Genomic DNA, 14,115 nt, shown 5'->3' with positions numbered 1-14,115 from the left:
CCAAAGCAGCCATTTTCTCCAGGTGAACTGATCTCTATCTGCTGGAGATCAGTTGTAATAGCAAGAGATCCCCTGCTAATACCTGGAGGTTACAATAAGTGAAAACACCTGTGCCAGAATTAATGCAATTGGAGAAAATGGCGGCATGGAGGCTCAAGAAATACAAACCACACTGGAATGTAACAAATAAATTATAATGATCTGAAGGCATTAAACTCATGCCAATCATCAAGAAACATAAACTCATAAGCATCAAGAGAACAAATACATCATAACAAAACAATACCCCATAAGGTGACAAATTAACCAAAGGCAAAAACCCAGGTCGGGAGTCTCCCGCCCGGGAAAATAGAAGTCAAATAATAGTCCACAAGTCAAAGGCGAGGTCCAAAGGAAGTGGTAGGGTGGGAGAACATGTGGCTAGTCATTGATGCACGTTTCAAAAGGCTTTCTTCAGCTCCAAAAAAACAACCTAAAGGCAACTGTAACGCTTTTAAATCCAATTGGAAGTGAGCGCGTTGTCCGTTGACCGTCAGCTGTGAAATTAACAAAAAATTATATACACGTGTCACAGTAACATCAAATAAATAATGCAAAGTGAAAGGCGAACTTACTGTATAAAAACAATGTTGATTCATGCTTACCTAAAGTAAATGCGTCTATTTGGAATTCAAGTGCACATGTAATTTCATAAGAGCGGTAAGGGGAGGGTTTGGGAAACGCAAAGCTTTATAGAGCAGTGAGCCAATCAGCACGAAAGAGGATGGAAGGAGGTGGAGAGCAATGCCGCCGAAAAACAGGACTCTTAAAGGGAACGGTGTTCTTATGACAATCTAATATTAAGACTTCATATAAAACAGGAAAGATCAAACTCGTTGTTGAGACCATTAGGTATAAGAGTTTGGAACGCATGAATTAGGCGGGATTCTTGTTGGAGTAGAATCTTCTTAGCATCTTGGATATGGAAAGGTTTCGTTTTAAACTGCCAGAGAACAAAAACAGTATGTCAGTATCAGAATGATGTAAATTAATATAGTGTTGAACGAGAGGTGCTTCTAAATTCTTCGCGCGTATGCGTGCCCTGTGCTTGCCGATCCTAAGGCGAACAGGGCGGGATGAACAGCCGATGTACATAAGCCAGCACGGACAGAGGACCGCGTAAACGGACATGGCCGTGCCACAGTTGCTGAAGTGTTGAAGAGAATAAGAAAATTTAGACGTAGTTGAATGCACATCTTTAATTGGAAGGCTGTAGGGACACATAGAGCAATGGCCACATTTATGATGGCCTTTGACACGAGGGGGGACTTGTGGTGGTAGAGTGTCAGTTTTTATAAGGACATCCCTGATAGAGTCTTCCTCATACCCAAAATAGGTAATTTCTGACAACCCGGGATATCATGTAGCAAGTGCCAGTGGCGCGCCAAGATCTTTTTAATATCATACGACAAATATGAAAACTGGAAAGAGGCCACCACACGGTCAGAGGTTTGTCTAGAAGAGGGAGGATCCCTATTCAAAAGTGCAGAGCATGTCCTGGAATGGGTCCTGTCAAAGGAACGTTGTATTATTTGGGGAGGATATCCTCTTTTTTGAAAATTGGAGGCAAGAGTAGCTGCTGAAGACAGGAAATCCTGTTCTCTGGACGAGTTCCTCTTGATGCGGAGAAATTGACTGAATGGTAAATTAGATCGTAAATGTAATGGGTGATAAGAAGAAAAATGAAGGTTAAACCCAGAATCAGTGGGTTTGGTGTACGGTTTAACAGCCAGCTTGTTATTGGGAAGACAAAAAATGGTAACATCCAGAAAGGCAATCTTCTCCTTGTGGGTGGAGCCTGTAAACGATAAGGAATTGTACAAAGAATTGAACCATGTAGAAAAATCTTGAAAATGATCAGAATGTGTGAGTATGGTACAGATGTCATCAATATAACGTCTGTACCAAAAGACCTGGGAAGAAAATAAACAGGTTTTTTCAAAATGTACCATGAAAATATTGGCAATGGATGGTGCCCCCATCACAATGCCTCGAATCTGGAGGAAAAAAGTATCCTGATAATGAACGAAATTATTCTCAAAAAGAATATCAAGGAGACTCATCAAAAAATTAGTAGAAGGAGAATCTTCTGGTCTGGAAAGAAGTAAGTCTTCTATGATGAAACGGACTTCGGAGGCATTGCTCTCTGCCTCCTTCTTCCATCCTCTTTTGTGCTGATTGGCTCACTGCTCTGTGTTTCCCAAACCCTCCCCTTACTGCTCTTATGAAATTACATGCGCACTTGAATTCCAAATAGACGCATTTACTTTAGGTAAGCATGAATCAACATTGTTTTTATACAGTAAGTTCGCCTTTCACTTTGCATTATTTATTTGATGTTACTGTGACACGTGAATATAATTTTTTGTTAATTTCACAGTTGACGGTCAACGGACAACGCACTCACTTCCAATTGGTTTTAAAAGCGTTACAGTTGCCTTTAGGTTGTTTTTTTGGAGCTGAAGAAAGCCTTTTGAAACGTGCACCAACGACTAGCCACACGTTCTCCCACCCTACCACTTCCTTTGGACCTCGCCTTTGACTTGTGGACTATTATTTGACTTCTATTTTCCCGGGCGGGAGACTCCCGACCTGGGTTTTTGCCTTTGGTTAATTTGTCACCTTATGGGGTATTGTTTTGTTATGAAGTATTTGTTCTCTTGATGCTTATGAGTTTATGTTTCTTGATGATTGGCATGAGTTTAATGCCTTCAGATCATTATAATTTATTTGTTACATTCCAGTGTGGTTTGTATTTCTTGAGCCTCCGTGCTGCCAATACCTGGAGGTTGGCAACCCTAGGTATACCATAGTGAGCAGAGACAGTTTCAAACACACAAAAATACACACATGCACACTCCCCACAAAAGCTTTCCTTCACTTTCTCTCTTTCCGCCCAGCGGGCTCTGGACTACCAGCATGTGCTCAGAACACTGGAGGCCTGACTGACTGGAGTGGGAGGGAGGTCACTAGGTCAGGCGGAAGGATTGAGAATGGGCAAGGGAGAACTGTTGCTGGCAGGGGGGTTATTTGAACCTGCCTGTGCTGAAAGGTCCGTGACCCGCTTGACGGCCCTGATTTCAGGGTAGATTTAAAGGACAAGCCTATATACCTAGTATTACCCCAGAGCAAAGTATACATTGCATACTAGTGTATAATAAAGTTGTAATGGTTATTTTTTTCTGAAGAAAGTCACTTCAGGGGGGGCTCGTTGTGTGTGACTACCGTCCAATGAGCCACTACGCTCATACAACAGTTTGTACAATTGGGCAATAAAATTCTGAGAACCGAGGGCTGAGCTGTTTCTAAGGAGAATTCATTTCCTGTTCCCAGGGACTGATTTGGCATTTGCATGCAGCCATCATAATGTTCTGTTCATGCGTCCACATAGTTTATTGGATACCGTCTGCAACAGACTAAGATTTAGGCAGCAGCAAATTGCTTTTACCTGTGAAATAATTTTGTAGAAGTGTTTGTTTAAAATTTTGTCCTACTGTTACAATTCATAGAATTGATATCTATTCACAACTGCCTGCCACTGCCAAGTAGTAAAAACTATGCAATTTAAACCAAAAATTGTTCTCCTGAGCAGACTCAGTTAATAGCAAAAAAGAGAGAGTTCTCAGTTTTGATGCGGCAGGTTTTATGTGTAATACATACTGTTATGATTTGTTTCTACTAGGTAGTATGCAGAGATTTGTGCAGATTTAAGAGGCAGGAATTCTAGAGTAAATTCCTTATTTCACTTAGTTATGCATAGATGCTGCACCACAGATGGTTTTTTCATCAGACAGATTAATTCCAAAAGCCCAGCTAAACGAGGACAACCTGCTTATTTAGGTAATTTATGAAGGGTGTTTCTTGCTAAAATGGCCCAAGTGACTCTAACCGCAAGCTTCAACATCCAGACAATAAATATCCTTTCAAAAGTTGGTGTATAATGGAAACTGTGACATGATCTTCCATTTTATTCAGTTTGGAAAAGCGTATGAGGAAATATATTTCTCACAATCCCTGAACGAAAAATATGTTTGAAGGAAAAAAACAAAACTGTAAACAGTGAAGGGGAAAATGTAATAAACATACCTAATCTTCCTAAACAGGCAATGTGAAAAAATGTATGGAAGTAGAACAGGCAGCTCTGCCCCCCTTGCCCTTCATTGCAAGCCCCCCCCCCAAATTACCCACTCAGGTATCAAAAGTTAAGCTTCAAGGTACGTGCACTTCCTGTGCCACTGTTTCCTGATTATTCTTGAGCCCTCACCATGAATGAGGGTTCACATTCTGCCATTGAATCATATTTTTAGCTCCATACCTTTATACGCTAACCAAAATAAATGCAACGAGACATGAATTTGTATCCTTATTCTACCTTTTTACTTTCAAGATTGTGTTCTATTTTCTCTCATCTTTAGCAAGCAAGGTTGAAGAGCATCCCTGCAGCTTCAGGGCTCCAAAAACAGTTGATAGGCTCCTTTAGGGACGACAGCTAGCTTCTTCTAAATCTTCGGTGTATGCTTACAGTTCCAACTACCATCGTATGGAGATGGGAAATGACCTAGCACTAACAGCTCAACTACATTTTACTTTTAGCACAAAGTTAATTTTAATATTTTTTTTTAAAAAGAGTGGTAAATAGTTCACCTCTTTAAAGCCATGTCATTGTAACATAGGGTTGCCAACCTCCAGGTGCTAGCTGAAGATTTCCTGCTGTTACAACTGATTTCCAGCTAGGGTTGCCAACTGCCAGGTAGTAGCAGGAGATCTCCTGCTAATTCAACTGATCTCCAGCCGACAGAGATCAGATCACCTGGATAAAAATGGCCACTTTGACATTTGAACTCTATGGCATTGAAATCCCTCCTCTCCCCAAACCCAGCCCTCCTCAGGCTCCCACCCAAAAATCTCCCGCCGGTGGCGAAGAGGGACCTGGCAACCCTATTTCCAGCTGATAGAGATCAGTTCCCCTGGAGAAAATGTGTGCTTTGGCAATTAGACTCTATGGCATTGAAGTCCCTCCCCTCCCCAAACTCCACCCTCCTCAGGCTCCACCCAAAAAAAATCTCCTGCTGGTGGCGAAGAGGAACATGGCAACCCTATTAGTACAGCTCACATGCCCAGAAACTGTGTATTTGTTAAGTACTATCAAGCTGCTTCCAACTTATGGTGACCTTGTTTTAATTAACAGCCTTGCTCAGGTCTTGCAAACTGAGGGTTTTATTGATTTAATCCATGTTATATTGGGTCTTCCTCTTTTCCCGCTGCCTTCAACTTTTGCTAGCATTATTGTCTTTCCCAGTGATTCTTACCTTCTCATTATGAGACCAAAGTACGATAGCCTCAGTTTTGCCATTTTAGCTTTTAGGGAGAGTTCAGGGTTGATTTGTTCTAGAATCTACTTATTTGTCTTTTTGGTGATCCATGGTTTCTAGGCCTTTAGCTACCATTCCCAGTCTCTATCTCCCTCCTCAGGGAGGCTATTCCGCTGAGCAGGAGCCATGATGGAAAAGGCCTGGGCACTGGTAATCCAAACAGGCCACCCTGTGGTAAAATAACCAACAGATGGCTACCTGAAAACCATAGTTGGTGCACAGGGACATGAGGAAGGAGACAGTCCTTCAGATGTATGGGTCTCAGTTCATGAAGGGCTTTATAGGTCACAACTAGCACTTTGAATTGACCTCAGAAACAGACTGGCAGCCAATGTAGATGTTTCAGAATGGGTAACTCACATTCCCAGAGGTTAGCCCCTGACAATAGTTGGGCTGCCTCATTCTGGACCAGTTGCAGTTTCCGTGTTGTCTTCAAGGGCAGGCCCACATCGAGAAGGTTAATCCAACTGTGAGGTTACAGAAGCATGGATAAGTGTGGCCAGATCAGCTGAGTGTATGTAATGAGAGATTCAGTTGATAGAAGGCCCTCCTGCCCACCATGCCAACCTGCTTTTCAAACCGCAAAGCAGGGTCTGTGAGCACCTCCAAGCTCTTAACTTGCTCTGAAAAAGGCAACATTACTCCATCTAGGACACGTGGATTCAGTCCCTCTAGAACCGTGTTGGCGAACCTATGGCACGCGTGCCACTTCCGGCATGCGTAGCCCTCTCTGCCGGCACGCACTGTTTCTCCAAGCCGCTGGCCTTTCTGGCTCTGCCCCGCCCCGGATAGGGGAAGCTGTAGCCCAGGGGTGGGGAACCTCCAACATCATTGGCGGTGGCCCCCAGACTCTCCCACAGAAGCCGCCGCTGGAGCATGCGTGGCCAGCCAGGTGGGTGGGAGAGTGGGCAACAGAAGCCGAGCGCCCACACTCGGCATGGCCGGCGGCTTCTCCGGCACCCTCTGGGCCTGTGCGGGCGGAGGGGCGTGGCTGGCCGGTGGGTGCGAAGGAGGCGCCCTCTGCCCCACCCCACTCGCCTCTCACAAGCCTGCCGCCGCGCCCCACCGCCGCATCCCCCCCTCGGGGCAGGCAGGCAAGCCGGGTGGGAGATCCCCTCCGGGCAGGGGGCTTAGGGGCCTGGGCAAGCCAATCAGGCAGGCAGAGAGGGGCGCTGAGCTAGGCTGGGCTCCCTCCCTCCGCGCCAGACGCCAGAGCTCCACTCTGAAAGGGGAGGGTGGAGGCGGTGGCGGCGAGGCCCGGCCGGGCAGGAGGTCCTCCTGCTCCTGCTGCTCGCCCCTGGCACGTGGGAGGCGGTGGGGCCCAGCCCCGTCCATAGGCAAAGGGCGCCGTGGCAGGGCTGGTGGCTGGTGAGCCGCAGGGTGGGAAGTCAGGCGGCGGCTCTGGGGCGCCTCCCTCCCCTCCCTTGCTGGCGGCAGGCCCAGCTGGGTGGGGGCAGCTGTCAGCGGGGCAGGGTTTTTTTTTCTTGTCCCCCTTCCCTTCTTCCCCCTTCGCAGCTGGTGCCTGATTGGGGAAGGCTTCTGGGCCCTTGTCCGTTCCCCCTTTCCCCCCTTCTCCCCTTGCATGCCTTCCTGCGTGCCGCCCAGCTGGCTGGTGGGCCTGAGCCACACCGCCGCATTGTTGGCCTTCCTTGGGCTGCTGCCTCTCCTGCCCCTTCACCCTTCCTCTCCCAGCTCCTTCTCCCTCACCCAGGACCTGCCCCAGCCCTCCATGGGTGTGTAGGAGTGGGGCAGGACACCAAGCCTCCGCGGGAAGGGAAGGGTCTCCCGCCGCCCCGTGCGCTGCGGGCTGTTCTGCATGCTCCCCCCCCACTTCTCTGTTGAGGGCTGAGGGAGGAGGCGGGGGCCGTGTGTGTGTGTGTGAGAGAGAGAGAGAGAGAAAGCAGGAAAGAAGGCTTTTCTGTCTCTGGCCATTCAAGCATGGGAGGTTCTGCCTTGGATTTGCCACTCTGTAGATGCACATTTTCCCCATCCAAATTCTCAAAACTCATCTGTAAGTCCCCATGCAGAGTTTTGAGAATCCGGATGGGAAAATGTGCATCTGGAGAGTGGCAAATCCAAGGCAAAACCTCCCATGCATAAATTGCCTCTTTCTTTCTCTGTCTCCCTCTGTCCTTTTCTTTCCCTACTTTTCTTTCTCTCTCGCGCTCCATTTCTTTCTCCCTTTCTCTTTTTCTTTCTTTCTCCCCCTCCCTTCCTTCCCTTTCCCCCTCCCTTCCCTTCTTTCCTTCCTTCCTTCCTTCCTTCTTTCCCTCCAGCGGCTTCTCCGGCGCCCTCTGGGTCTGTGCGAGCGGAGAGGCGTGCAGTCCTATTCCACCTTTGAAGTGCCCACAAGCCATCCTCCAAACACCTTTCCATTTGTCTTGATATGTAGAGAGAAAACACTAAGGAACTAGTTGCCAATCTCCAGGTACTAGCTGGAGATCTCCTGCTATTACAAGTGATCTCCAACCAATAGAGATCAGTTCCCCTGGAAAAAATTGCCACTTTGGCAATTCGACTCTATGGCACTGAAGTCCTTCCCCAAACCCCGCCCTCCTCAGGCGCCACCCCAAAAACCTCCCACTCATGGCGAAGATGAACTTGGCAACCCTAGCCTCTACCTCTGGGCCCCCTCTGGGGGTGGTATACAGGTTAAATTGCCACATTGGCACTCGGCGATAAATAAGTGGGTTTTCGGTTGCAGTTTGGACACTCGGTCTCTAAAAGGTTCGCCATCACTGCTCTAGAAAGTGAGCCTTCCTGACTAGCATTACCTCTGTCTTGTCTGGGCTTTAAAGGAAACAACCTTTACTGAACTGAACTCAGAAACAAACAAACCACCTATACAGAGATCTCAAAGTAGGTGTAAATATGCAGGGAGGCTGACCCAAGCTAGTAAGTGGGCTACTGTATTTTACACCAGTTGCTTTCCAAACTGTCTTCTAGGGCAACCCCATGTAGAATATGTTACAATACTCTTATCCTCGAGCAATAGTTAATTTATATTTAGTTTCAAGATTTTTATTAGTTCAAAATGTGCTTCTTTAATTCTGAGAAACAGATGTCTTTTTAAAGTCTCACACAATATTTACACTGATGTTAGACCTTTGTTGATTGTGCAGGCTATTTGGTTTATGTTTCTCAGGGTTTGTTCCTGCTTTCCCCCCCTTTCCTTTCCTTTCTTTTCTTTTTGGCTATTTACATCCATTATTCTTTGTTAGCTGGGGCAGAAGACTGTCTTTGAGGCTGAGAAATAGTAAAATGAAATTAACATGCTGGCTATTGGAAGATACTTTTGGAAAAACATCTGTCCTTGAGAAACAACCTTGTGCTTGTGTGTGTGTGTGTGTGTTGGTCGTAATAGGGAGTGTATTGGGTTTTATATGGTTTGTTTCAGTGAATAATTTCAGAGGTGTGGTATATCGATACAGTATATAAATACTATTTAGTTTGCCTCATTTGAAGAATTCAACAAAGTTCAAACTATTCTCTAACATTAGAGTGTATAAGCCAAGGGAGAGGGAGAGCTTTAGAAAAAAATCAAATACAGGGTTCCCACTAATATGAGATACGAGAGGGACCTGTAACAGATGTATAAGGGCAACAAGTGTATACTCTCCATCTAAGCCCTCTTCAGCTTTCAAATAGTCTCTCATGCTTATGCACACACTATCCATTCATACTTAGCTACACACACACACACACACACACACACACACACACACACACACACTGTTCATACACTATCAGTTGACTGACCAAGAATATAGTGCTGCTATATTCTTTCCGGTCCACAGCATTAATCTACCACTTGTGTACTGACCAATTTTAAAACTTCTGATAATATTCTACAACACTTCAGCTACTAAGATTTCATTACAACCAATTAAAGCCAAAGACAGACATTTTGAAGACAGCATCTGCCCCCTTTTAAATCACTTATCTAATGTGGAAAACTACTATTTTCTGTTGTAAATTTCTGTATTCCATATTTTGATGCCACATCCCCCATCATAAATCTCTAAAATCATAAGTAAACGATTATCCAAAGCTTTGATTCTGCAAATACATATGGTGATTCCTCAGAGAAGGACAGAGTGGATGGGAAGTATCAGTGGTACCATCAGGGCTAGACTCTGAGGCAGAGGTCCCGGACCCTCAGCAGAGAACCCCCAAAAGTAGGCTATAGCTTTGCATTACCATATGGGTGGGGCATAACAGCATTGCCAAAACTCAAAAATTCTTTACCTCTAGGAAGTATGCTGGAAGAAATGCTAAGGAAGATGCTATTAACAAAACAAAATCTAAATTAGAATAAAAACATGAACGTCTTGGGAATTAAGTGGCAGCCATCTTTAATGTGCCAGAAGACAGACCCTTTATGCCTCTACTTTTCCCACTGGCAATGGGTTCTTTGTGAAATTGCAAAGGAAACGACGTTGCTTTGTTTGTATTTGCAAATATTAATGAAGCTATTGTTGATGCTTGATATGCTGTGTCCTGTGCCTTGTTTACAGCTTTGATGTGGAAAATGGCCCCTCACCAGGTCGCAGCCCTCTGGACCCTCAAGCTGGCTCCTCTTCAGGACTTCAGCTTCATACCACTTTCCCAGGACACAGCCAGCGCCGAGAGTCATTCCTTTATCGATCAGACAGTGACTATGACCTGTCACCAAAGACCATGTCCAGGAATTCCTCTGTTCCAAGTGAACAGTAAGTACATAAATCTCACAGCACCTGCACTACTGTAGGTCTTATGCTATAAAACACATATCAGTGAATTGATATTGAACAACAAACTGTTATCGATACAAACTGAGTATCCCTTATGTGGACATCTGATATCTGGACTGACCTGAAAACCAGACCTTTTGAGCCGGCATTCAGGCATTACTCACAGGCCCTCAGCATAGGGTTGCCAGGTCCCTCTTCGCCACCGGTGGGAGGTTTTTTGGGTGGAGCCTGAGGAGGGCGTGGTTTGAGGAGGGGAAGGACTGCAATGCCATAGAGTCCAATTGCCAAAGTGGCCTTTTTCTCCAGGTGAACGGATCTCTATCGGCTGGAGATCAGTTGTAATAGCAGGAGATCTCCAGCCACCACCTAGAGGTTGACAACCCTACCTCAGCAGCATTTCAACTTGCTTTCTGATTGTTCAGTGTACACAAAATTATTAAAAATATTGTTTAAAATTACGTTTAGGCTATGTGCATAAAGTGTATATAAACATATATAAAACAAATTAATTTTGTGCTTAGGTTTGGGTTCCATCCCTAAGATATCTCATTATATATATGCAAATATTCCAAAATACAGAAACATCCGAAATAACTTCTGGTCTCAAGCAGTCTGGATAAGGGATACTCAACCTGTAGTAATAAACTGCTATTTGTTGCTAGGGATGAACTAACCATTTAGGGCACCGGGAACATTCTCAGAGGGCTGATGTTATGGAAAGAGCAGCAGCATGATGGCTTATCTATTGCTTTCAACGATAGGCCAGCACGACTTGTTCTTCTTTGACCAGGGCTGTGGCAACACATATAGCTCATGGGCTCTTGCCTTTCAGCTTGCAACCAAGAGCTTATGCCTCTAGGCATGCCCAGACTTTATTATACCTGCAGCAGGAAGGAGACAGAAAACACAGCTGAGATAGTGTGCAGCTGTCAAGATGTTCCCCCAACAACAGTTCCCCTTCTTATGAAATGGTGTGCTTTCTCTCTTCAGGCATAGCCTGCATTTCACCTATCCACATTTCAGTAGATAAAAATGAAAGAGGACCTGGATATTTTAAGAAAGCCAACAACAGCCCAACTAGTGAAAAAGTGGGGAGGGAAACATTTTTTTAAACTACATATGCAAGGGAAACAGAAGACAAAAGCCTGGTCAGGTTCAGGCATAGTCCCTTATAGTTCTATGCCCTTTGACCTGCTAGGTACTACCCTTCAACTTCAGGATGTATTTCCCCCTGTTTTAACTTTCCAGTCCAACCCTGTTTTTTTTTCTATTCTATTTACTATTAGGGTTGCCAGCTAATGGCTGGTGCTTAGCAGGAGATTGGGGGGAGGTGCCAGCCTTGCGCACATCATGATATCATTTTCAGGGAAAACCAGAAGTGATGCCATGTCACTCTAGGCATCCCTAGAAACTCTATGGTAAAACCCTACTTCCCCAGAAGTGCTGTCATGTCACCCATGAAGCCAGCATTTTTCAAAAATCTTCTGCCGCTGCCCTGACAGTCATTGATCATATATCCCTTTTCTAATTTTTTCTTCCTTTGTCCTTCTCTTGTTTCTCTAGTGTTTTTCTTTTTTTTAAAAAAAATAAAGAATGTATTAGTATTACAACATATAGGAACAATTAGTAAATTTGACATCTATATATAGAACTTATTACATACATTTCTAATTATTCATTTCTATACTAGGTTTCATTACACTGCTTTCACAATAGCTCTTAAGTCTTATTTTCATCTACATTTGCTTTTTGAAAAAGCTTCTTTTAAAACGTTTCTTTAAATCTTTCCCTTTTTACTTTAATTCTCATCTGAGCCTCCCACCTCATATGTGTAAAATGCATTCCATTTTTCCTGAAAATTCTGATTTTGGTCTGTTATGTATATAGGATGTTAGACTTGCCATGACGCCGTCCTCTGCCAATGTGTTTTTCCATTCTTCCAGGGTTGGGCATTTGTCTGCTTTCCATTTTGCTGCAAATATTATTCTTTCCACTGTTACCATAGATTTGAATAACTCATTATAAATTTTCAGCATATTGCTTGGCAATATATTTAATAACAGTTATCTAGTCTTTTTCAATGTAAACCTGAGATCAGTTCATGTGTCTTTATTTTGATTTATGTTTCATACCTAGTTAAGAAAGGCAGTCTCTAAATAATATATCACCTTTTTCAGATGCAAGTAAATGTAAGTATACTACTAATGCTTTAGAGACAAAGGTAATAGGTTGGGTATAGTGTGATCTTTCCCATGTTCCCTTCCCCCCCAGCACTCCCATCCAGCCCTGAGAAAGTTAATTTCCAGGGCCGAGGGATCCATGTGGACTAGTAGCCACATGGGCTGATAGGCTGCAGGGTGAGGGGATGAAATCTCCCTTCCTGTGTCTTAGATCAGTAGAGCTATGTGATGGAAGAGGGAGGAGAGGAGTAATTTCCCCCCTTCCCCCTCCTCTGTGCAGGCCAACAACCTGCATGACTGATAGGCCAAGCAGGTCCTATTACCCCAGACATAGTTTCCAGGATCAGAAAAGACTAGCAGATGAGAATGTGAGAAAGATCCATGATTCTGCCCACAGATCACTATATGCAACCCAATGACTGTTTCATATTCCAGAATCTGATGCATTGGCCATTTATGCTTGGTAATTAGCAGCTGAAGTGCCCCGCATATTTTTTTGATTTCTTCACGCTGAACTGTCATTCCAGACATCACTGCGAAGCCGGCACATACCTGCTTTGCATTTCTTAAGAGACCCTTTAACATGACCTTTTGTATTTGCTCCACCCCGCCTCGAAGCACTCACATGAAGAATCACAGCCGCTTTAGCTATGCAAACGTTGATTGCTAATGGCTATGCAAATGAAGGAACGAAGGTGCAGGCGAGTGGGAGGTGGAATTTGTTTGACTTTCTCCTTTTGCATTGGGACCGTGAATAGTCATTTTAAAGGTCGGGTTTAAAAAAGGAGCTTTGAGCGAGCATCAAAATTGACCCTGCATAAATGGCCGTTGTTTTCCTGACTGAAATATGCAGAATAACATAAATGGTCACTCCTTCAACACAGACATGATTTCTGTCTCAGAAATATATACAGGTCATTCTTTATTTGTTTAGAAAATGTGTATTTTGCCTCTCCAGACCTTCTTGAGGTGGCTCATAAGAATAAAAACAAAACCAAGCCTATGGTAAAAGCAATAAAAACAAATACGAACAGTAAAAACATAATAGAACAATCCAGATAATGATGATGATGGTGATGATGATGATGATAACCATGAAAAGCAAACCAAGGCATAAAATCACATAAACAACCATCTAAAATTATATTAATCAGTCCTCAGTATAGAAGCAGACCATAAAACACCTTAAAAAGTTGGAAGCCCTTCATTAAAAGCCTAGGTAAAGAGAAACATTTTGACCTGGCACCTAAAGGAAAAGAACGTAGGCACCAGGTGAGCTTCAAGAGGGGGCACTGCAATAGGGTTGTCAACCTCCAGGTACTAGCTAGAGATCTCCTGCTGTTACAACTGATCTCCAGCTGATAGAGATCAGTTCACCTGGAGAAAATGGCCGTTTTGGCATTGAAGTTCCTTCCCTGCCCAAACCCCACCCTGCTGATGCCTCACCCCAAAAACCTCCCACCGGTGGCAAAAAGGGACCTGGCAACCCTACACTGCAAAGATGAGATGCCATCACCGAAAAAGCCCTGTCTCTGGTCGACATCTCCCCAAACCTACCTTATTTTGCAAGCTGAGGTACAGAGAGTAGGGCATGACAGGAAGATCTCAACTGGTAAGCTGGGCTATATAGGAGGAGGCAGTCCTTCAAGTACCCCCACCCCTAGTTTGTAGCTAAGAACCAGCACTTTGAATTGTGCCCAGAAACAGATAGCAGATGATGTAGATCTTAGTTTTAGCACAGGGGTGTTCGGATCTCTGTTTCTAGTCCCTAACAACAACCAGCTGAAATTC

At 44.4% G+C, this 14,115-nt stretch overlaps 1 protein-coding gene across 2 annotated transcripts in view; it reads left to right on the top strand.

Moving 5' to 3' along the window:
• The window catches only part of PDE4B (phosphodiesterase 4B), a 305,529-nt gene that overhangs the window by 220,343 nt on the left and 71,071 nt on the right, over window positions 1-14,115 (top strand). For both annotated transcript variants that reach the window (XM_056867746.1, XM_056867747.1), the window contains one exon: window positions 9,929-10,123. In XM_056867746.1, the coding sequence (XP_056723724.1) occupies window positions 9,929-10,123 (195 nt within the window). The remainder of the gene's footprint in view (window positions 1-9,928; window positions 10,124-14,115) is intronic.

This window comes from Euleptes europaea, chromosome 2 (assembly GCF_029931775.1).
Source record: "Euleptes europaea isolate rEulEur1 chromosome 2, rEulEur1.hap1, whole genome shotgun sequence".
Classification (NCBI taxonomy): Eukaryota; Metazoa; Chordata; class Lepidosauria; order Squamata; family Sphaerodactylidae; genus Euleptes; species Euleptes europaea.
The sequence above is the reverse complement of the archived record's forward strand: the minus strand, read 5'-3'. Positions and strand labels throughout refer to the sequence as shown.